At 41.4% G+C, this 25,386-nt stretch overlaps 1 protein-coding gene across 1 annotated transcript in view; it reads left to right on the top strand.

The window, feature by feature from the left end:
* BCLAF3 (BCLAF1 and THRAP3 family member 3) overlaps positions 1 to 24,695 on the top strand; it is a 134,058-nt gene extending 109,363 nt beyond the window's left edge. Inside the window, exons 11-13 of the mRNA XM_073616474.1 lie at positions 2,833 to 2,947; positions 10,972 to 11,058; positions 24,203 to 24,695. Coding sequence (XP_073472575.1) covers positions 2,833 to 2,947; positions 10,972 to 11,058; positions 24,203 to 24,232 — 232 coding nt within the window. The 3' untranslated portion in view covers positions 24,233 to 24,695. The remainder of the gene's footprint in view (positions 1 to 2,832; positions 2,948 to 10,971; positions 11,059 to 24,202) is intronic.
* The last annotated feature ends 691 nt before the right edge of the window (positions 24,696 to 25,386 follow it).

Here is a 25,386-nt window from a genome sequence, read left to right as displayed (position 1 = left end):
CTGCCCCCACTCTCTCCTCATTGGCTCACTGGCTGTGATTGACACTAGTGGGAGCCAATGGCTACCACTGTTGTCTCAGCCAATGAGGAAGGAGCAACTCGGGAGCGCTCAGACTTTCATGCACATTGCTGGATCGAGATGGCGCTCAGGTAAATTTTTTAGGGGGAGCTGGATGAAGGTGAAAAACCTTGAGCCTATACAACCACTTTAAGTCTACACAGAGGGGAAGGAAAAATTATCACTATGTACGCATTAAACGCATCTTAACGCAAGTATTTTACTGCTGATTATGCTGGAAATTTTCTCCTAGAAAATACACGTGTAATAACATCAGCAAAATATTTATGGCCCTGTGAATGTATATAGTACAGATATAGCCTAATATTATAGAGCCATTTATTCCAAACTGCATCCAGCTATTTCAGGCTTGTTGACTAACAACAGTGCAGTGTATGGAAACAATAACTATGATGTAGTAGCGGTGCGCATCTTCACTGGTCTCATGGATTCGATTACGATTGTCTGGTCAAGGATTCAATACGATTCGATTCCACGATGCATCACGATTACTGACGATGGTTTCTGTCAAAAAAATTCAGGCATTTAGAAGAACTCCATTTTTTTTCATTTTATCTGCTTTAAAAAAAAAGGACTCTCCCTGTATATAGCAGGACAAGGACATGGAAAAGTCCAGGATAAAAGGCAGGTAGGAACTGAATAAGAAAGGAAGGATGGAAGAGTCTGGGGATAGGAACTGAAGGATGGAAAAGGATGGGGATGGAGGAATCCATGGCTAGGAACAGAAGGATGGAAGAGGCTAGGGATGGAGATGGATGAATCCATGGATAGGAACAGAAGTATGGAAGAGTTCAAAGATTAAAATGGTGGTGGTGAGGGGGGACAGAAGGATGGAAGAATCAAAGGGAACAATGGTAAGATGGTCATCATGTCCTGCAGGGTACATGGCAGGGTTGGGGGAGTGATGGTCTCCTCCTGGAGTCCAGGGTTGGGGATGTCATAGTGCTTTCTGTATAAACATATTTTATCAAAGTGGAACTTCTACTTTAAGGAGTCCTGACACCCCTTACATGCCACATTTGGCATGTAATGTTTTTTGGAAGGAGGGGGGGTTACCTAGTTTTGACAGGTACCTGCTCCCACTTCTGCTCAGGCTGCCTAGGCGGCTCCTCCTTCCCTGCATCCTTCTGGGACATGTCACAGGTCCGAGAAGATTGCTTGACCATTCAGGACAGTGCAGTGAGACATGTGCACCCAGTCGTGAAGCTGCAAGCTGTCATAGCCCACGCTAGTATTGCCGGTGCCGTGAACAGGCAGGGGAGAGAATGGAGGGTTTGGGCGGCCACGTCGCTGGATCCTAGGACAGGTGAGTGTCTTTTTTTATTAAAAGTCAGCAGCTACACTTTTTGAAGCTGCTGACTTTTAGACCCCTTTCACACTGAGCCGTTTTTCAGGCGCTAAAGAGCTAAAAATAGCGCCTGAAAAACCCAAGCCCCTGCCACCCCAATATGAATGCCCGAGTGCCTATTGAAAGGAATGGGCACCGTTTCCTAAGTGCCTGCAAAGCGATTTGGCAGCGGCGCTACACGGGCGCATTTAACCATTTCGTCGTCCGCTAGCAGGTTTTAAACGCCACGCCGTTAAAACAGCTGTAAAGCGCAACTAACATTAGCGGCGCTTTACCGCTAACGCTGTCCGCGGCTCAGTGTGAAAGTGCCCATAATAAACAAAATAGATTGGAACTCCACTTTGAATTAAAAAGAATCTCCCTTACAAAGTGCACTAATCTGGTGCAGGCTTCACATAGGAGGAAAACGCACTGCTGCTGGGAGGTCAGGAGGGATAGAATCCACAGCTGACAAACAGCCCTGTGAAGTTTACTTTACTGGCTCCATGCTTAGAGCTCCCTTGGGCTTCCCTGTTTGCACATTCCAGCACACTATGAGTTAACACAGTGGAATGTGCAAACAGGGAAGCCCAGGGAAACTGTCAGCACTGAGCGTGTACCAGGTGTATGTAGAGTACAAACTCATATGTACTCTACTTATTGCTGTTAAAATAACTCTGTCTTAATGAATCCCTTGTTACAATACATTAAGTGCCCCACTGTATGTGCTTTTTAAAAAATATGTATCTACATACTGCATTTTTCAGAGTGCCCACGCCGCTCATGTGACTGCCCTGCCCGCCTCTCTCCTCTCTCGTCCCGGCTAACGTCATTGGGGATTCTCAGCCCTGCCCGCTGACTGTAGCTATCAGATCAGAAGAGAAGCGGGCCAGGCAGTGACCAGCGGCGTGGACACTCTGAAATGCGATATATAACTACATATTTTTTTAAAAACACATACAGTGAAGCACTTAATGTACTATAAGACGGGATTCATTAAGACAAATTTATTTTAACACCTATAGAGTACGCTCTGATCGCTCTCCCAGGAGGGGTGGGGCAAGTCAGGATGATGTCACCCGCCAATCGATTATGAGGGTTCCAGCATCGATGCCGCATCGGGGGCACCCGAATCGCAGTGCATCGATGCTGCGATTAATTTCAGCACCCCTATAATGTAGTAAGAGGCTTGAGGTGCAAAGACAAATTATATAGGTTGGGCTCTTGCACATTAGGCGTCTAGCCCCTATGTGTCCAGTCGATGCTGGAAAAGAACTGGTGCATTGTTTATCTATCAAGTGCTCTGGTGGTAATATAAATTCCATTCTGCAAAGGTTTAACCACTTGAGATGCTTATCTTTGTGTTGGTGTTTCTGTAAAATATATCAATTGCAAAGAGCTGACAGTGTTCCCTTTGTCCTTTGAAGTGATGCTTCAAGCAGCTGTTATACACATCCATACCAGGAAACCAGAGAATTCCAGAGTTCATCCAGGGTGAGCAGGCCACCTTTCCGAATATCAACAGGAAGACTTCCAGTTAGGGTGAGTTAATGTTTTTTCCTCAAGGTAGAAATCCTTACTTTTAAATTTGCTTAAATGATTACTTCTGCCAAAATTAGAAATTAAGCCTTGGAATGCATACAGAAAACCCCAAATCAGCCTGCCTACCTACCTGCTCAGTGCTTCTTCTGTTTTTTACCCAGGTGTTGTAATAGTATACCAGTCCACCCCATTACCTCTTCCTGTTGATTTGAGAACCCTTTTTTTTTACTTTACTTTACTTTTTGCTTACTTGTGTGCAGTAGGGAGCATGGAGGTATTCCCAAACATATCTGCTGTAGGCTCCTTACAGTCTCTCACATGCAGAGGAAGTTACCCAGCACAGACCCTTATTTGATTTGTCAAATTAACACGACAACCTAATAGCTGTATCCAGTTGGGGTCTAAATTGAGTGGATTGTTTAGGTCTCTCACATTGTAAAATCTTACTGTGTGAGGTTAACTTTAACCACTTCTATTCTAGGCACTTTTACCCCTTTCCTGCCCAGGCCAATTTTCAGCTTTTAGTGCTGTCACACTTTGACAATTGCGCGGTCATGCAACACTGTACCCAAACAAAATTTTATCCTTTTTTTTCACACTAATAGAGCTTTCTTTTGGTGTTATCTAATCGCCACTGTTTTTTTTACTTTTTGCTAAATAAACGAAAAAATACTGAAAATTTTGGGGAAAAAAAGCATGTATTTCTTCACTTTTGTTATAAGATTTTGCAAATAAATAATCGTTCTTCATAAATTTAGGCTCCAAATGTATTCTGGTACATTTCTTTGGTGATAATAACCCAAATCAGTGTATATTTAGTCTGTAGGAAAGTAATAGAATCCACAAATTATGGGATACTTGAAACAGAAAAGGGCTGGCGACTCGGATGCTCTTGAATAAAAGTCCTTTATTGGGTTACATGGGTAAACGGGTACAGGCAACGCAAATTATGGGATATACAATATATCTGAAAATAGATCAATCACAATGTACTGAGGACCGCCTCATTTCTTGAGGCCCAAAAATGTCAGGACAGTACAAAACTCCCCCAAATGACCCCTTTTTGGAAAGTAGACAGTCCAAGGTATTTGGTGCCACATGCCAAAGTTTTTCAAGTTGTAATTTTTTGTCATTTTTTTGGAGAATGAAGAAATGTAAAAAAAAAAAAAAATGTTCACAATTCACAATTTTTATTTTATTTTTTATATACTGTCACCAGTGCAGTGCATAGCATCATCATAAAACTGGTGTGGTGGTGATCAGGGACAATGGCTGTTGACAGTACAAGAAAAAAAATGTCTGAATGGAGCCTTAGTGGAAGCCTGTGTGAGCATAGAATACAGGAAGTAAAGTTTCTGTTCATGCTCTCTCTAAACAAAAAAAACATTTAACCCTTGTCCCACTGCAAGGGTCCTTTTTCCCCAGAGTTCAACTTTAATGAATACAGGGCCAGACTTTAGTAGTCTTGTATGAAAATGGTTTATATTCAGAAGACAGACTTATATACCTTGGCATAGCTTATAATATGTTATGAGGTTTTTGTTAACCAATAAACTAAGTTTCTTCCTGTGTTTTCATGGAAATGAGTTAGCTCATCATTTGGCCTGAATCTGGGATATCAAGTTAGGGCACCCTTCTTTTTTTCACCTGTATGTATGCCCTCAAACAATAGAGCTTTTTGTTTATCCAAATGTTAAATGATTGATAATTAATATGGAAAAATGTTCAAGTCTTAGGTTATTGCCATTCATTTCTAATTCTTTGAAAATTATCTGATTGTTCCATAATGACAGACATATGATACACCCAGACATATCCTGTATTTTATTCTGAGAAGTGTATTCATATTCAGTATTTCCTATTCTGCGGCAACATTCATCATATTTTATGGTGGGGGGACGTCATTTCAGGATTTAGTGGCATTGCATAGTGAAATCATTTTGGATACCACCTATTAATGAGTCATAGCAGCCTTTGTGAAGTTGTAGCTTGTTTTTTAGACCTTGTCCTATTCCTTACTTGGCTCCAAAGATGTAATGCTGTTAACCTGATATGCCTTTCTGAACTTGGCCATAGGCATGCAATGAGCTTTGCCGAAAAAAAGGTGCCTAATGTGACCAACTCTTATGGCACAAATAGACACTAACATCTTTCCCTCCTGGGTTGTCATGTCACTCTTGTTCACTAGGAGATAATCCAGTAGGCCTGTATCTGCTTGCCTCATAAATCGGCAGAAACATGAATGATTGGGCAATTTTAAGTGTTTGAGTATGCATCAAAAGACCTATTCTGGTTTTTCAAAAAAAAAGGCCAAGGAAAAATCCAAGCTCTACTTACCGACCAGCCTGCGACCAACCAAACTAACCTGCCTAACAGTATGCATTTAAAAACAGGGGTTTAGTCTGCACACATTTGCAAATACATGCGTAAGCTACAGGCCCCGACATGTGCTAAGTGCTGGGTGTTCAGTGTGTCCCTGTAACTTTAAGGAGGGGTGGGCTCCCTCCAGTCCATGTGCTCTCTATCTATCCATCAGAATGCATGTGCTTCCACTGTGGAGCCTCTTAAAAGTCAGAGGTAGGAACTACAGGTAACAGGGTGCCTTGGTGGGGCCTGTAGCTTACGCATATATTTGCAAATGTGTGCAGACTAAACCCCTGTTTTTAATAGGGTTTTTTTTGACATACGTTGCCCTCCAATGCTCCTTGCTGCAAAGGCCAGTTATAGGTGGGGGCAGTGGCTACATTTTTTGTACTATTCTGGTTTTCGTATCATGTCTGGGCTTGTAACGGAATCAGGAGTTTAGACCTAGGACCTTCTACTAAGCAACTTAGGGCAGTTCTGATCCTTTTCACAACCAGATCATTGTGCTCAGTCAGTCTGTCTGGCCCCAGCTTACCAAGATGAGCTTATTTTCCTTGTTAGACCATGGTTCAGGCTGTGTGTCTCCCATCTATTTGCTTTTGACTGCTTTTTGATCATCCTGGATGGGCCCATTGTTGATACAGTGACACCTTAACAGCATCACGGGCCGCTGGGCAAAGTAATGCACTGGGGCTCCTGCCAGGGATATGATGACCTGAGGTGTACATAGCGTGCCGTGGCTAAATGTTGCTACAAATTGGGCGTGGCTGTTAGTCTGATTAGTAATTTGTCTGATTGTTTACAATTTTTCTTTTTTTAATTACATTTTTTTAATTCATTTTAATTTTAATATTTTTTTTTTAATTTTTCACAAAACTATTGGGGGGGGGTCTTTAGTGAGATATCGGGGGTCTAAACAGACCCCTGAAGTCTCACTTTTGAGACCGAGAAAGGTACTGTAGAAACACATTCCCTAGTCCCTGTCTCTGCAGCCTCAGCTGCACTGCAGATGCATTAACAGGTGACAGAGGCTATTATTCATTCATAAACTGAAGGATTGTGAACACAGTTTATTATGCTTCAGTTATGAATGAATACAGTGGGTGATCGGTACTGATCACTCACTGTGTTCAGTTAAAAAAGGAAATGGCCGTTAAATTACATTTTTACCAGCCCCTTCCCCACACTCCATCCTGAAGATCTTGGGACTCTCCCTGTGTGCCTGCAGCTCCTGCCGTTGGGAGAGGAGGAATGTCAACAGGGCTGCAGGAGGGGGGCCCAGGCAGCGAGTGAAATCCGATCATGATCAGTGCTGCGGGTGGGGGAAATGGCTAGAATTGATTTATTTTGTGGCTCACCTTGCAGCCGACTTTCAGAAGCTGCAGGGTGAACTACAAAAGACAGTTCCTGTTATTTTTCCCATCTGCCGCACTGATTACCTGCTCTGTCTAGTGTCCACACGCATTTTCCCCTGCTGGGGGGGGACTTCAGGGGCTCCCCATGCACCTTGGGCCCCTGGGCGGTGCCCATGTGAAAGACAGCCCTGTCCTGATGGAACAGGTAGACCAACATCCAAGCTTTTGGTCTTAGAGATTGGTTTCGTCTTTCCGTGTCAATACATACAGTGGGGAAAATAATTATTTTATCCCCTGCAGATTTTGTTAGGTTGCCCACTTACAAAGAAATTAAGGGTCTATAATTTTCATCATAGGTGTATTTTAAATGATAGAGATAGAATATCAACCAAAAATCCAGAAAAAACACATAATTCAAATGTTATAAATTGAGTTGCAGTTCAGCGAGTTAAGTTAACCACTTAAGGACCGAGCCTCTTTCTGAGATTTGGTGTTTACAAGTTAAAAATCTTTTTCTTTTTTTTTTTTCTTTTTTGCTAGAAAATTACTTAGAGCCCCCAAACATTCTATATTGTTTTTCTTTATCGTACATCACGGGACACAGCAGCTATAGTAATTACTATCTGGGTTATATGCCACGTGTAGGTGAATGGACACTGGCACACCCAAAAGACAGGAAGTCCCCCCTTTATATAACCCCTCCTACACAGGAAGTACCTCCGTTTTTTCGCCACTGTCTGTAAGGTGGTGGTCACTGATTTGATACATGTGCTCTTGGAGCATACTTGGAGGTCTGTACGGTTATATTAAGAATCATGGACTTCATTCGGATCCATTCGAAAAAGCTGTTAGCCAAAATGGATGCCCCTACGGTCCTGGACGGTGGAGCTTCAGGACTGCCCCATCAGGGTTCAGTCAGACAATGCCACTGCAGTGGCCTATATCAACCACCAGGGTGGTACCAGGAGCCATTCAACTCAGGAGGAGGTGAACCACATATTAACCTGGGCAGAGGGACATGTGCTGGTTCTATCGGCGGTCATATCCCGGGAGTAGAGAACTGGAAGGCAGATTATCTCAGCCGCCTGCAGATCTGCCCGGGGGAATAGTCCCTACACCCGAATGTGTTTTGGGAAATCTGCCAGTGTTGGGGATGGCCAGAGGTCTATCTATTGACATCCAGGTTCAGCAGCAAGCTACAGCAGTTTGTATCTCGAACAAGGGATCCCCTGGCAATCGGAGCAGATGCTCTAGTAGTTCCATAGTACCAGTTCTCCCTGGTTTTTGCTTCCCCCCGGATCTCTTTCCTTCCACATTTGTTGTGCAGGATTTGGAGAGAGGGGGTCCCAGTCATCCTGATTTCACCAGCCTGGCCCAGAAGGTCCTGGTTCCCAGAGATTGTGAGATTGGCAATAGACGGGCCATGGACGCTTCCGCGCCGCCCCAATCTACTGTCTCAAGGTCCTATATTCCACCTTAATTTACATCCTTTAAATTTGACGGCATGGCTATTGAAGCCAGGGTGTTAAAGGATCATGGCATCTCGGGACTGGTGGTGATTACCCTAGTGAATTCCAGAAAAACGGTCACTAGGAAGATCTATTATAGGATCTGGAAAGCCTATATTGCCTGGTGTGAAGCCAGAAAATGTCATCCTTGGAAATACATGATTGGGAGAATTCTCTCTTTTCTACAGTCGGCTGTGGAAATCAGATTGGCTTTGAGTACAATCAGGGGTCAGATTTCAGCCTTGTCAGTATTCTTCCAAAGGCCCTTAGCCTCCCATTCACTGATCTGAACCATTATGCACAGGGTAACTCGTTTGCTTCCCCCCATTAGGTCACTTATGTGTCCTTGGGACTTCAACCTGGTACTGTCTGTGTTACAGAAACAGCCGTTTGAGCCTATCAAGGAAATTCCATTAGTCTTGCTGTCATGCAAGCTAGCCTTCCTGATGGGCATCACCTCGCGCTAGAAGTGTGTCGGAGTTGGTGGCCCTTTCGTGCAGGGAACCATACTTGATCCTTCACCACGACAGGTTTGTGTTACGATCTGTTCCATCCTTCTTGCCTAAGGTGGTGTCGGCCTTTCGTTTGAATCAGAATATTGTTTTGCCTTCTTTTTTCTCTCAGCCTCGTTTGGCGAAAGAGAAACGACTGCACTCCTTGGATGTAGTGCGAGCAGTCAGCGTTTATTTGTCTAGATCTGCAGAGATCCGAGGATCAGACTCCTTTTTTGTTTTACCAGAAGGACTCAAGAAGGGGCAGGCAGCTTCCAAGGCTTCCATTGCCCATTGTGTCAGTCAATTGGTCATTCAGGCCTACGGTCTGAAATGTAAGGCTCCTCCCTTGAGGGTGAGAGCTCATTCTACCAGGGGTGTAGGAACCTCCTGGGCTTTTCGCCATCAGGTATCTGTGGCTCAAATTTGTAAGGCTGTAACCTGGTCTTCAGTGCATATGTTCACAAAATTTTATCAAGTCGAGCAGCCGAGGATTCAGCTTTCAACCACAGTGTACTGCGGGCTGCCGTATAGGTCTGATAGATATTGGTTTGGCATGGTGTCTTCACTCCCTTCAAGGCTATTGCTCTGGGATGTCTCAATAAGTAAGGAATAATAGCCTCACTCTGTGTCCTGTGATGTATGATAAAGAAAATAGGATTTTTTCGTCATACTTACCTGTAAAATCCTTTTCTTTTGAGTACACCATGGGACACAGAGGTCCCTCCTCTCTTTTTGAGGATTAATTGCTTGCTACAAAACTGAAGTACTTCCTGTATGGGAGGGGTTATATAGGAGATTACTTCCTGGCTAAAGACCTTTGGTCTACCAGTGTCCATTCACCTGGAGATGGAGTATAACCCAGTAAGTAAGGAATAATAGCCTCACTCTGTGTCCCGTGATGTACTCAAAGAAAAGGATTTTACAGGTAAGTATGATGAAAAAAATCCTATTTTTTTGTCCTTTTGGCTGAGATCAAGTGTAATATCTGTTGTTATCAGTGTCCAGAATGGAAGCCGCACCTCAATTCTAGCCCTATGGCTGGGATTGCTGGCTTCAAAGTACCTCAAACAATACAGTATTCTCCCATACTTCTTGCGGCAAAGAGGAAAGAAGTTGTATAAAAGAATACATTTTTATTTGTACAAAAGTTGTTTTAAATTAAAAAAAAAAACAACTGTTCCGACATATAGTTACATAGTCTGGATGAATAAAGACACAAGTCCATCCAATTCAACCCCTGACATCCTGATACATTCACCAAAAAGGTGACCCTGACACATCACAATACCCATGTGCCCACTGGCAGGGCGGACCATACATATATATCCACCAATAGAATTTCTTCATGAAATACCCCCTGCCAGAGGAAGACAACACGTTTCAATTTATTTTTTGTAAATCTTCAAGGGGAAAAAGGTATTTGAATATCTTAGATATGTTACCAGCAAACATAGGTCAGAACAATAAAAAAAATACCATCTCAAACCTATAAACACCAAAGAGTCCACAGTAACAGCCAATGAACACACAAGGGACTACAGAAACTGTCCACATTTGGCTCAAGGGACAACCACCGGGGACAAAAGCCATGAATATCATTGTGATCCTTGATAAGTAAATGTTAATGATGCAAGTGTCTATGAATTATTTGGATAACCCCAGGCAGATTCAGTATAACCAGCAGGCCTCCAGTGTGTGTGCCAGCCTTCAGGGGATCCCCTTACCTTAGGAATCGACCAGGTAAGGCACAAGCATACTTATGTTGGTCAAGACTGGACCAATGTAATTATCCAAAAAAAAAAAAAGCCACATCAGAACTTCAGTTTTAATCCCAAAAACTTTTGAAGCCCTTACACTAATTCCTTTCTATTCTTCTTATCCAGCAGCAGGAACCTTTGTACCAAGAATTTGCAATCCCATTCTGAAGCACTGAAATTCTGGCACCAAAAGAAACTGGATTGCAAGCTGGTGTAGGTCCTGCAGACTTAGTAGTATACAATAAATCTTAAATACATTTTAAACACCAATCTCTACTGCTTAAAAGATATCTGTACCTTTGCTACTGTCCTTTATTCGGTTCCCCCCACCCCGCCAGCTTAACTACTTGTCAAAAAGAAGGCAAGTGTTTGATCTACTGTGCTGTACTTAGGGGCATGGGTGCAATTGATTATGACAGCTGTGCCAAAGATATAGTTGTCCCTTCAAGTAAATCAAATACTGTGTTATGACATGGTACTCTGTACAAATATACCACATTTTATCTCATGTATTTTATGTTATGCTCCATTCTTTGGTTATTGCAGGGTGCGTATTACAGAGGAAATCCCAACCAGTACCACTCTTCACTGAACAATTTTGAAGACACTGATGAGATTAGAAAGCCTTACAAGGTAACATTTTAGAGACATTCAAGTTTTTTTTTTTTTTTACCATTTCAAGTTACTGAAGGTTAAATAAATGGCTGCTGTACTTTATAGGGTGGATATCTATACTTTAAAAACAATTGCTAGTTTTTGTCTCACATTAAAGATAAAATGCTACTTAAATCTCTTTTAAAGGCTCTTTTAAAGACTGAAATAGCTACCTTTCCCAGAGAAAAGGTTTTTCCCGGGCTTCCTTCAGCCTTGGCATTCAAACAAGTGATTTCTGTTAAAGATCAGAGTCTAGTCTAATCCTCCCATTTAGCAGATATCATATGACCAAATGCAATTCCACTCCCACCATCTGACAGCTCCGCTGTCTGACAGTTCTAAAATAACTAATTTATTATTGACATATTGACACATTATTTGGTGAATGAGTAGGGGTGCTCGCTTGTCCCCCCCCCCCTTTTTCTTAAATATCCTTCCGGGCTGCATGCTCCAATAAGGGTCTGGTATTGATTTTGGGAGGAACCTCACGTCATTTTTTTTCCTCCGTAGGGCCTTGTATGGATAGGGCACGCCATTTTTTTCCCTTATTATTTCTTTGCCTGCAATTCTTTTCTTTTTTTTACATTTAGCTGTCAGCGGGGGTCATCAGTTGTTAAGGACGCTCCTGAACAACCAGCTTTTCACAATTTAAGGACAAAAAAATTGCATCAAAAACACAACACTTTGGTGTGGGTCCATTGAAGTCTATTACGCGCAAAGTACAATCTGCTGTGGGGAAAAAAGTCCCTGACCCTTTCCAAAAATGCAGCAGTTGAAAAAAGCATAGATGTGAACGTGTCCCATAGGAAAACATGTGAAATAGACTGTGGTGCGTTTTTGCACAATGAGCAAATAAACGTATAGGTGTGAACCTAGACTAAGGGTCACTTAAGCTCTGCAGCAGTTCACATGTGATGGCAATAAACATGCTAAGGGAGAGAGCTGAGAGCTGAGCCATGCTGCTGCTGTTCCTTGACCTCCAGAAGATTTGCCCCCCTTCATGACCAGGCCATTTTTTGCTATAAGGTGCTGTGTTACTTTAACTGACAATTACGCAACAATTTTAAAAACAAAAAATATTTTTTCCTTTTTGCTATAAAACGTTCAATAAAAATTATTGCAAAAATCACGTTTTTTTAAAATTGGGGCCAGTATGAATTCTGCTACATATATGTGGTATAAACTCCCAATAAGCATATTGATCGCTTTGCGCAATAGTTATAGCGTTTACAAACTATGGTATATATACTGGAATTTCTATTATACTAGCAATGGCGGCAATCGGCGACTTATAGCGGAACTGCATTGATGTGGCAGACAATCTGACACTAACTGACGCTTTTGACACTTTGTAGGAACCAGTGACACTAATACAGTGATTACTGCTAAAAATATACACTGTCGCAATACTAATGACACTGGCTGGGAAGGGATTAAAGATCTAGGGCAATCAAAGGGTTAAATATGTGCCAAACCAGTGTTTTTGTTTTTACTATGTGCTGCTTTTACTAAGGGATGTGCCGGTTTTTACTCCCTGCTTTGTAGGGAAACAAAATCCAGTACATCCTCGCTGACAGGACAGTGCTCTGCCTCGCTGATCTGAGGGTGCCGGTGGTCATCCATTGGCCTGCACCCGGTGATCAGCTTGTGCTGTGAGTAATCACAGCACAAGCGGAACGCATGCACCCCCTACCCGGAAATGCCGGATTGTGTACTAGGTACATGATCCAGCACAGGAGAGCCACTTTGCCGTCATATAATGGCATTATGTGGTCGGCAAGTGGTTATTGTCCTTTCAGCAAACTGGGAGTTGGTTGAAGTCTGGCAGGCATTGGTGAATGCAGAGAATTATCAATCCTTTGGCAGGTAGATAGCAGTGTATATATGTGTATATGTATGTACAATATGTTCATATACACCAATCAGCCATAACATTATTATGCCCCACCTAAAATTGAGTAGGTCCACCTTTTGCTGCCAAAACAACCCTGACACGTCGCAGCTTGGACGCCACTAGACCTTTAAAGGTATGCTGTGTTATCTGGCAACAAGCCGTCAGTAGCAGATTTTTTAAGTCCTGTACATTGTGAGGTGGGGGCCTCAATGGATTGGAATTTTTTTTTTCAGCACATCCAACAGATGCTACGATGAATTGGGATCTGGAGCATTTGGAGGCCAAGTCAATACCTATTTGTGTTCCTCAAATCATTCTTGAACCATTTTTGCAGTGTGGCAGGGTGCATTATCCTGCTGAAAGAGGCCACTGCCACCAGGGAATACTGTTTCAATGATGGGGTGTACTTAGTCTGCAACAATCTTTCAGGTAGATAGTACATGTCACATTCACATGAATGACAGAACCAAGGTTTTCCAGAAGAGCATTGCACAAAGCATCACACTGCCCTTACCGGCTTGCCTGTAAGCGACACATGCACCTTGCCATCCACATGATGTAAAAGGAAAACTGATTCATCAGACTAGGCTGCCATCTTCCATTGGTCCGTGGTCAAGTTCTGATTCTCATGTGCCCATTGTAGGCACTTTTGGTTGTGGACACGGGTCAGCATGGGAACCCTGACTGGGCTGCAGCTACATAGCCTACATAGCCCCATACACAACAAATTTTGGTTCTGCTTTAACAACTTCAGGGACAACATGTTTACTTGCTATCTAATATATCCCACCCAATTTCAGATGCCATTGTAATGCGATAATTAGTGATATTCCCTTTACCTGTCAGTGATCTCAATGCTATGGCTGATTGGTGTATACTTTAGTGTATTTGTTCTTCTTTTGCTGGACTTCAGCATTTATAATTTAAGTAACTGGTTTTCTAAAATAAACCTCTGTCCTTTCCTAATTGTTATAACGCTATCTATACACTATCAAGTGTATACAACACAGGCCTATAAACGATTATCAGTCTTTGCTTTAAAGTAGGTGGATCTCAGTGTTTACAGTCCTTTTCTATTCTATAGAACACAGATAGGCCATCTTTCAAAAGTAGAAGGGTATGATTTATGGGAGTGTTCTGCCCCTCCAGTCTAATCACTGCAATTGTGATCTCTATAACTGATTCATTTGTTGCAAAATAGCTGTAAATAAAATCTCAGTAGAATTAGCAAATAGTGACTCGATCCAAATAACATCTTACAGATCATAGGAAGCTTTAATCCAAAACTTGTGCAGATCATAACAGATGAACATCAGATAGGTATAAAAAAGTCATGGGGGTTAATTTACTAAAACTGGAGAGTGGAAAATCTGGTGCAGCTGTGCATAGAAACCAATTGCTTCCACGTTTTTTGTGGAACAAGCTGAAGTAAGAAGCACATGCACAGCTGCAAAAATTTAGCATTCTCCGATTTTAGTAAATCAACCCCATAGTGTGTCTAGCTCTAGCAGAATACAGTACATGTGATAAATAGATGTTAAAGCATGAAGAAGAATGGTGGGACTATCTACATAGAGCAACCCCTAGCTATGGAGTGAGGCATGGACAAAATTTATAAAGGCAAACAAGCAATAATGTATGTGTAACACGATAGAGAGGCTGCAAACATTCTATAGAACACAGATAGGCCATCTTTCAAAAGTAGAAGGGTATGATTTATGGGAGTGTTCTGCCCCTCCAGTCTAATCACTGCAATTGTGATCTCTATAACTGATTCATTTGTTGCAAAATAGCTGTAAATAAAATCTCAGTAGAATTAGCAAATAGTGACTCGATCCAAATAACATCTTACAGATCATAGGTAATATATATTCAAAATCAGCATAAACATATAGCCTAAGATTAGTGAGAAAAGAATAAAAAAATCAGCACTAGGGACATTACTTACAGTAAATGTGATGTGTCCCTTGTGCTGCTGGCTCTTGCTTTAGTTGAAATCTTCATTCAAAGATTGCATTTAATTCATGGAAACCATAGAAGGGCAGGCATAGTTGGCACTTTTGATAAGTGCATAGAAAAAGTCCCTTGGCTTTATTAACCCCTGCATGCCACAGTTGGGGGGCGCATCGGAGAATGGAAGATTTTAACGAAAACAGGAGCCAGAAGCACAGCGTCCCTTTTTTGAAAAAAAAAAAAGAATTAACTAAACGCGGGCTTCAAATGCCTAAATATTGACAGTGGTTAACATGTTGGTGCTAGGAGTTAATGTTATAAACTTTGTTTAAAAAAAAATAAAAAATAAAAAAACCTTTCCAGGCACCAAAAACTATTGATGACATAATAAGTATATTATTTTTGTAATTCATGTATCTAATGTCTCTTATTTTGTGGACTTCCATCCTTACCAAGTCAATTTACTGCCTCATCCCCACCCAGCAGTCGCCACACAGACATTACGTTCACCTGCTTAGACATTTCTCAATGTTCTGCTCAATTTAATGCAGAAAAGTAATAGCCATTAACATTTTATTTATTTTTTTATTAGCTTTCATCTGACCACAATAAATCTGGCATTGAATGGAATGGGTGATGCATGAGTCTGTTACTGGTATAGACTGTCACTACTGTCACATCTTTAGCCAGGAAAGGAAAGAAAAGCCCACATTACCCCATAAAATGTGAAAAACACTCATGTTAAAGTGCACTGTAGGTAAAAATAAACGTTGATGCAGATGAGGGAACATCATTCTGTTGTCACTGGGTGGCACTGTTGTATTAGAGAAAACCGGTTAATCTCTATTGTGCCCAGCTATAAACACACACAATGTACACATACACTAATAGCCTGTATTTTTTTATTGGGATGTTCTTTGTTAGGCTTTTGGCTGTCAGTAGCCTGAACAGTTGTATAAAATAAATCTTTTTTAGAATACAGCATATTTGTTCCATTAAAAAAAAAAACGGAACAAGGTTATAGTGATGTGATGTGAAAATGACATTTGAGACACCAGAGTCTCAACTTTAACCACTTAAAGACCAGGTATGGAATTTAGGTGTTTACATGTTTAAAACAGTTTTTTTTTTTTGCTAGAAAATTACTTAGAACCCCCAAACATTATATATTGTTTTTTTCTAACACCCTAGAGAATAAAATGGCGGTCATTGCAATACTTTTTTTCACACCGTATTTGCGCAGCGATCTTGCATGCACACTTTTTTTTGGAAATAATTAACTTTTTTGAATAAAAAAATAAGACAACAGTAAAGTTAGCCCAATTTTTTCGATATTGTGAAAGATAATGCTACACCGAGTAAATTGATACCCAACATGTCACGCTTCAAAATTGCGCCCGCTCGTGGAATGGCGTCAAACTTTTACCCTCAAAAATCTCCAAAGGCGATGTTTAAAAAATTCTACAGGTTGCATGTTTTGTGTTACAGAGGAGGTCTAGGGCTAGAATTAGCCCTAATTAGATCGTGGCACATGTATGGTTTGACCACCGTTTTCATATGCGGGCGCTACTCACAGATGCGCTCGCTTCTGCGCGCAAGCTCGTCGGGATGGGGCGTTTTAAAAAAATATTTTTTTCTTATTTATTTGATTTGATTTGATTTATTTTTACACTGTTTTTTTAAAAAAAATATTTGGGTTACTTTTATGTAAACATTCTTTGTAATAGAAAAAAGCATGACAGGTCCTCTTAAATATGAGATCTGGGGTCAAAAAGTCCTCAGATCTCATATTTGGACTTAAATGCAGTAAAAAAAAAAATGACATTGAAAAAATGTGGCTTTAAGAGGTATGGGCGGAAGTGACGTTATGACGTCGCTTCCTCCCTGCAGTGTCATGGAGACTGGTGGGTGCCATCTTCCCCTCACTCATCTCCATGCACATCTAGGGAACAGACGCGATCGCCTCCGCCGCTGCAGACGGCACCGGTAAGCGGCAGAGGGCACTGGATCGCGGCGGGAGGGGGGGCCCACTCCTGCCACCGATAAAAGTGGTCTCGCTGCGAATTCGCCGCAGAGACCACTTTTATCTTGTACCTGCCCGCCGCCCAAAAACGGGGATACCGGGGTTATGGCAGCTAGCTGTTGCCATAACAACGATATCCATCCTCAAAAAGGGGGCATACATTGGCGTGCGGCGGTCGTCAAGTGGTTATGGAGAAATCTAGATCATTTTATGTAAAGACGTACATTAAAATGTGTGTTAACCTTTTCTGAAAAAATGGTGAACACCATACACCAGTATGGACTTACCTCCATGAGTGTAGCAGTCCTGGGGGTTGAAAACCACGCTGCTTTTCCTCTTATTTCCCTAGGGATGCCAGGTCGTATCAAAGTGGTTCTGATTGGTCAGTGCAGTCACATGCCATCGCTCTGTTCCGTCCTGGGCTCTCTAGGGAGAGAAGAGGAAAAACAGTGCGGTTTTCAAACCCCCAAAACCGATACATCGAGCTGCCTAAACTGTGAAACTGAATCACCCACGGAGCAGATGGGGTTATGCACTTATTTTTATCATTCGCAAGGCCTATTCCTCTTTTACTGTGAGGTTTAAGACCAACTTGGAGGGCCTTTTTGTGTTTATGGAGATACTCCCTATTCCTATCCAAGACTGATTACAACTATTATAGAAGAGACTTCTGCAGAAATTGGTACAAAGATAGCAAAACATGGCTGAGATGACATGATCACATTTCCTCGGTTCCCTCTGTTCTCAGCTGCATAGAGGGAGGGGGGGGACAACAGAACACTGAACTTCCTAGTAAATGGTTGTGCAGCGGGGGCATGTCAGGACAAGTAGGATCATTGGAGCTAAGTTCCCAGCATAGCTAAAGAACTAACAACGCTGAGCGCTCATGCCTAATGTGGTCAGTTTCTAATAGGAAAGCAGAGGGACTAGCAGAAACACCATTGATTTCACACAGAAGAAGTAATACAAAGAGAACAGGATACTTATTCATACAAGTATATGGTACAGCAGGTACATATTAGGAATATGAAATGCTGGGGTAACAAACACTTTAAGGCTGGGTTCACATCTCAGCATAGCAAGAACTTGAGTTCCTGCCTGCATGTTTTTTGCACGTTTTGGAGCGTTTCCGCTGGTCATGCTTAGAGCCACATGAATAGGCTGCCCTATACACCACCAATGGCACGAAGATGTTTCAAAATCTTTTTTTTTGCCAAGTTTTGTACCGCACATTTTGGCACATTTGCTGTGCTGCAAACGTGCATTGCTACCCGCATTGATACCCCCACAATTAATGGCACCACAAGCGATGCTGGTTTCCATGCACTTTGTCTCACATTTCAACGGAGCCTAACAGATTTGGCAGTATGATGCACTCTGATTTTACATTTTTTTTATGTGTTGCACTTATTACCAGCTCATTGTTTTGGTTTAATTGACACACAGTTCACTTTTGGTATTTAGGCCTCATGTACACTGCTGCTGGTAAGCGGACATTTAGGAGCAGTTGGACGTTTTTTTTTTTTTTCAACTGCTCCTGAACTCTCCTCTGTTCTCTGTACATGTACACAGGGTCGTTTATAATCGTTTCTAGGCAGTTTAGAAGCTTTTTTTGGAAAGCAAAAAAATGCGTTCAGGACGGATGTTCAGAGGCATTTGAAACGCCAAATGCCGTAACAGCGTGTAAATGCGGTAACTCGCATTTAGCCATGTTTTGTTTACAGGCGTTTAAAATTTTTATTTGAAAAAAATACGCTTCTAAATGTAAACGCGGCAAAACTGATGTTTTTAAACGTCGTTTACTATCTGTCAAGTTAAATCATTCAGGGAAGGTTGTAAAAAGTCCCGTGTACATTAAGCCTTACTGTGAGACTTGGGCCATTTTGGTCTAAGGCTGGGTTCACACTACCGCAGCTAAAAAGTTACGATATTTCCACAAGACTTCATTGCAGCTTGCTTGCGACTTCATTAACAGAAGTCAATGCAAAGAGTGTTGAAGTCACCCCAAGGTAGTTCAGGAACCTTTTTTTAAGTTGCTGCTAGTTGAGTTTCACCAATTAAAATGGTTCCACTGCAGTTAATGGGGGTGCAACGTGTCATGCGGCTTTGAACTCTCAAGTCGCATGACAAGTCGCGGCATTGTGAACCAAGCCTTTAAAGAGGGAAGACACCCTTTGGACAGATATTTGCCCACACCTACAACAGAACTTTAGTCATGTCTGTTAGAGTTTAGCACCACCGTGTCTGGAAACTTCTTCCAAAAACCTATTTTAAGTTGTTTGTGTACTAGAATTTTCAGCTTTCCAGAATATCATAGTGATCAGGCAGTAGGAGGCTTAAGCCACACTAGTCCTCTTTATGGGGCTTATTATATTCAGATTTCAGTCCCACCTCCAGTCAGGGGCACAATTTTATGTTTCTTTCCTACATGATATTGCTTTTCAAGAACACTGTAAGGCCCTGTTCACATGGGCTTTAGCCTGTATGAGAGCAGTGAAAACAGATTTTTGAAGCTTTCAGCAAGCTTCGAGATGCATTCTTTAAAGCACCCTTTAGCTCATATTAGAAATGTTGGGCCCTTAAAATGGAGTAAACCCCCCTAGCGTTTCCAGCCAAGGAAGCTGCCATCTTGGCCTCTGTTTGATCTACAACTGCCATGATGCTGCACATGTGATCAGTTATGACACCAGCCATTGGATGGTTTGACCGTTTGTTTGAGAGCACAGCCAATGTGACAGTTACATTGCTGGCACGTGCCGCAAATGTAACTTTTTAACCACTTCAGCCCTGGAAGATTTTACCCCCTTTCTGACCAGAGCACTTTTTACAATTTGGAACTGCGTCGTTTTAACTGAAAATTGCGCGGTCATGCAATGCTGTACCCAAACAAAATTTGAGTCGTTTTTTTCTCCCACAAATAGAGCTTTCTTTTGGTGGTATTTGATCACCTCTGCGGTTTTAACAAGCGTCACATTGTTCTGAAGCCTGTTAGCTGCTTGTTTAAAGTGACAGTCAGCTTTCCCATTAAGGTTTACCATTCCTAACATGAGCTAAGTTACTTTGAAAAAGTTTGCTGAAAGCTCTCTAAAGCTTGCTTTCACAGTGCTCTTAGGACTTGTTTACGCTTGGGATTTGTGGGGGGGGGCAGTAAAACCAATTTGATGCAGAGACTGCGGTCGGTGGTGTACACATACTGCGGCTTCAATGCTTTGCTTCGCAGCAGGAAGTATACCCGTCCCACAACCTGGTTGCGGCATGGTTTTTCAGTATTTAGTAGATTAAAACAGGCACTTCCCTAATTCCTGGCAAATGCTCTGATGAGCAATCCAAACACGAGTTGCTTTTCAGAAGGCAAAGCTGGTGTAAACAAGCCTTTACACTAGTTGAAACCTGCGTGAACCATACAGTATACAATCTCCTTTATACCTACCATCAACCATGTAGTACCAGAGCCTGTTTGATTTGGATACAAATTTAAAGTATTGTTTAGGTTTACCCTCATATTAGCTTGGTAAATGAAAAGGAGATTGGATGGAAATTGTTTCAGATCATATTGTATAGTGTATTTTTTAAGACATGAATTTAAAAGTTTTTAGCAAAAATGTAAAATACTGCATATTGCCAGTAGATGGCAGGCATGGTTTAGCAATGCATTTCAACTAATCATTGTGGCTGTAAATATTAAAAATCCCCATAATAATTATGGTATTATCAAAAATATTTTTTCAAAAGGGTAATAAAAATTATAAACTTTTTTAGTGCTTTGGTCACATGAAGTATTAGGCAGCAGTTTACATGTGATTCAACAACCTGTAGACAAACAGCTTGCATTTATTCACATACTGTATCACTGAAAAGCCCCTTTTTTAGCAGCTGTGTGTCCTAATGTAACTCTCTTAGCTTATACCTTAATAACAATGTTTAAAGGCATTGTACATTTTTGGATGTTTTGTTATTAGGTAGGTATTAGTGTAGTTCTATTCCCTGTATTGTTTTGTCTTACTTTGTAATGATGGGCTCACATATTGTGGCTGCAGTTTGTAGAGTCATGGCTGATCGATTCCCCTGTGCCATGTATTCATTCAGCTAGCTTGTCCCATTCCCTAATCAGACAACTTCTTGTTCTGGGTCACACAGAGGCTGATTTACTAAAACTGGAGAGTGCAAAATCTGGTGCAGCTGTGCATGGTAGCCAATCAGCTTCTAACTTCAGCTTGTTCAAATAGGCTTTGACAAAAAAAAAAAAAAAAACATGGAAGCTGATTGGTCTCTATGCAGAACTGCTTTTGTAAATCAACCTCAAAGCATCCAGTCCATGCCACACCATTTCCTCTGTGTTTCATCACGAATGTGGAAAGGGTGATGTGATGAAAACACATCTCTTCCAGCATTGTGAGCTCTCTGTTAATTGCTCTGCCTGTTTCTGTCTGTGTCAGATCTAAATACTATTTGGCTTTCACCCTCACCAGTGCTAGACCGAGAGACCCATGGATTATGGTATATGTAGTTTTGTTCACAGGAAGTGTCAGTTCTTAAACTACAGACAGAAGTGATGCATTATTTTACCAAAAGAGTAGTTGAGGCTTGGAATATACTTCCAGCAGAGGAAGTGAACCAGGCAACAGTAAGTGGATTCAAACATGCTTGGAACAAACATAGATTTCTTAGATACTTGGGCGAAATATAAAAAAAAAAAAAAACACACACACACATATACAAATCAAAAACAAAAATGGGCCAACTGAATGGACTACTTGATCTTTTTTTCTGCCCTCAGTCTTCTATGTTTCCATGTAACCTGTAAATGACTAATGTTTGAACAGAAACTGCTGACACAGGAATGTGAAGATTTACCCCACTATAGACTGTGCGTACAGAGCAACAAATGACACCAACATCTTACATGATCAATGTGCACCTTATGATGGCGAGAAACACAGGGTACAGGTTTGAAGGTTTACAATGCCTTTAAATTATAATTTATTTGAGCTGCTTCCATGAATAGTCTCTTCCAAAACCAGTATTATCTTCTGTGCAAAAAAAAAAAAAAACTCTCTGATGCTGGGGTTAGTTATAAAGAAAAAGCCAAGAAAAGATTAAAAATAAAATAAAAAAGTCAAAGAGCCCACAGAATGAATGCTGGAAAATAGTATTATGGTCAGATGAGTTTACGCTTTAGGTGTTTGGGTTTAGAAGATATAGAAGATATATGGGACATAGAACCAGTCTAAAGGATGCCGGAGGAGTAAATAATTTGTCTGTTAAGCATTACGGAGAACATGTACTGGGGTGCAACTGCATTGGTAAAGTGGGAGACTTGTGCAGAAACACAGAATCGGAAAGATTACTACATTTTGCATTCCCTGTAGTCAGCGCTTGATTGTTGCTAATTTCATCATGCAGAATGTCAACTATCTGATGCATATTTCAAAGCTATGCAAAACCTATTTGTTGAGGAATCAGGAAGCCGATGCATTCTTTTATGGACCGGCTGACAAAATTGCCAGATCTAAAGCTTTTTGCACTGTTGTGGTGAGGGGTTAAAACAGTGGCAGTCAACTTTGTTAATACAGTGGTTTCCAAGCACGGCTCCTGACCTGTACAGAGAGTGGCAAAATAGCTTTGTTTTTGTAAATTGGCTGACGTTTTATCAAGGGTGTGTCGATTACAGCCTAGGCATTCAAGAAGAGGGTTGGGTGATAATAGCCACTATTCAACCTGAGAGATGAGCAGCCTTGGACCACAAAGTATTAAGTCTGTGGGGAACAGCAGCAGGGATTAGGAGAGTATTGCAGCAAATACGGCCCTTTTTTTTACTTTGGAAAGGACATTATTTTATTTTATAACCTGTGCCTATCTATCTATCTATCTATCTATCTATCTATCTATCTATCTATCTATCTATCTATCTATCTATCTATCTATCTATCTATCTATCTATCGTGGCTCTATGGGGGGAGTTGGCAGGATAGGAGAGGCTGTACAGGAGGGAGGAGATTGGCAGGAGGGAAGTAGCTTCACGGAGTAGAGGGAATGGCCAGGAGACGAACAGCTTCAAAGGGGAGGAGATGGCCAGAGGAAGAGCAGCTTCATAGGGGAGAGGGGATGGCCAAGAGAGGAACAGCTTCAAAGGTGGGAGGAGATGACCAGGAGAGGAGCAGCACTCCTAATTTAACAAGATGATGGTGAGCTCTGACAGCAGCTCTCGTGGAAGTATAAACAATCCTGCACTTGGGGCCCCGCACTGAGCACCAGCAAGCCACATGTTGGACACCAGGGACTGTATGCTAAAAAGAAAAAAAAAAACTTTTACACTTATGTGCATATTAGGTGTCCCAACACTTTGCTTGATGCATGCTCTTTCTGGAAGACAAAGTAGTGAAGCAAGGCTAAATATGTCTACCTGGAGCCTGCTCCCTCGCTGACATGTCATCAGTAGCAGCTTCCATATCTCTATTCTGGCAGGTCTCCTTCACAGTGCTTTTGGCATCATTTTTAAATTTATAAGCACCAGAAAACTTTGCAACACGGTGCAGTCCCTGCCATCTACAAGCTTACAGCTCAATATCTCTACTGTAGTCATACATACTAGGGAAAATAAAGGCAATTGAACATTTCCGCTATGGGTTTTTAGGGGGGAGGAGTCGTAGGAGACCCCATAGCAATAAAAGCTAAATCTTTGCAGGTATCGTCTATGGTGGGCTTTTAAACCCTGGACTAGATTTACTTTTGGGCACAGTAGGCGAAAAGGCGCCCTGTGTAATTATCAGCCACATATTTTTCCCATCAGTAGAAATGTCATCTAATATATGGTTTTCGGTATCATAGTAGCTATGGTAAGTAAATTAGGTGTGAAAGAGGTAATCTTAGTGAGGGGTATTGCTTTGGGCACCAAAGGTATCTACAGGCTACAGAGATGGAAATCCAGGATCACGAGACTAAAGAGTAAAAATTTCCTTTACCTTCTAAACCAGTAAAAGTGTACTTTTTCCACCTACCAGAAGTATTTATCATTACCTGTCTGACCTTCCTGCTAAATGTTGTGTACAAACACACATAGTTTACATGAGCGCTTCAATTACCACCTACAGAGCTGATCAGCATTTCACCGTTTGGCTGCCAGCTGGGTTTGCTCCTTCTGTCGCTGGGCCTCCTATTACATTAAAATAGACAAGCAAGACTGTACTATGAATCAGTATTTCATACTAGCTGGATAATATTTTACTCATGTATTCTGTCATTTCTCTCCACAGGGATGGGGGAACCCCGCTGCAAGAATATAATGTTTTTCCCTGGATTTCATAGAGATTGCGCTGCAAAAAAACAAACAAAAAAGGACTTCTAGATTTAGATATGTGACTTTCAGGAGCATTGGAATTACAAGCTCAATAGTCTTGATAAAAGAAAATAACTATTTTTCGGTAGTAGAATGCTGCACAACTTTTTCACGGTTTTCACATTTTTGTAAAGACAGCATTGAGATGGAAGATTACTAGTTTCCTTGTTACTTTTTTTGCAAGAAAACAAAAAAGATATGCAAAGCAGTAAAAAAATGTTTTTCAAGCAGTGATCATCCCACCTGTGGAGCTGTCCTATTTATTGTGCATATTCCTCAATAAGAGCATGTTTTTGTTTGGATTTTCTCCATACTGTTTTTTTTTTTTTGTTTTGTTTGTTTGTTAGTTGTAAAATTCTGTTTCATGGTTTGTGTATTATTAATGTTAATAAAGTGCCTGAATTGTTTGATGCTGGCTGGGTTCTGTGCTTTAATACTCAGACGTGCATAGGTGTATGTCTTTGTGTTGCCTATTACAACCAGTCAGGTGCAAAACAAACGGGGCGCACACATAGGGCCCTAGGTGAAACGATGCAGCGTTTGCCAGATCCAGATCGGATCTAAATGACATCATAGATGTGAAGCCCATTTGTTTGCATGGAAACGCTGTACAGAGTGGGAGTGGGCTTAGGCACCTAACTGTCTCACAGGACGAAGGACCGATTGGGCAGCTTGAGGTGTGTGATGATCGTCTAACAGTCAGGTGTTGACTTTCATTTTATATCATTTTTTAAAAAAATGGCTGCTGGAATCCTGTTCTTAGGGGCATATACACACTTCTAGCCCGTTCACACCATCATTTTGGAGTAGAGTGTGGTAAACTGTGCCTAGAAGAAGTTACCATAATGATTCAAGCACAGTGTGATCTCGCAGTATTTTATTTCCACCCCAATGCATCTACAGAGCGATTACCCTACAATATACCCCAACACAAGATGTGCTTTGAGGTGGGCTATGATACAAAATTGCAGCGGTAATGCAGTGTCCCATAATACACAATAAAGTATGTTGTGGCACATATGTTAATCTAATGCACTTCAGTGGGAATGAACCCTTGAAGTAGATCTAAAAGCAATCACTAAAATCTCATATAACATGTCA

The sequence above is a fragment of the Aquarana catesbeiana genome, linkage group LG02 (assembly GCF_042186555.1).
Source record: "Aquarana catesbeiana isolate 2022-GZ linkage group LG02, ASM4218655v1, whole genome shotgun sequence".
In the NCBI taxonomy this organism is placed as follows: domain Eukaryota; kingdom Metazoa; phylum Chordata; class Amphibia; order Anura; family Ranidae; genus Aquarana; species Aquarana catesbeiana.
Note: the sequence above shows the minus strand (reverse complement) of the source record. Positions and strands in the feature narration are given on the sequence as shown.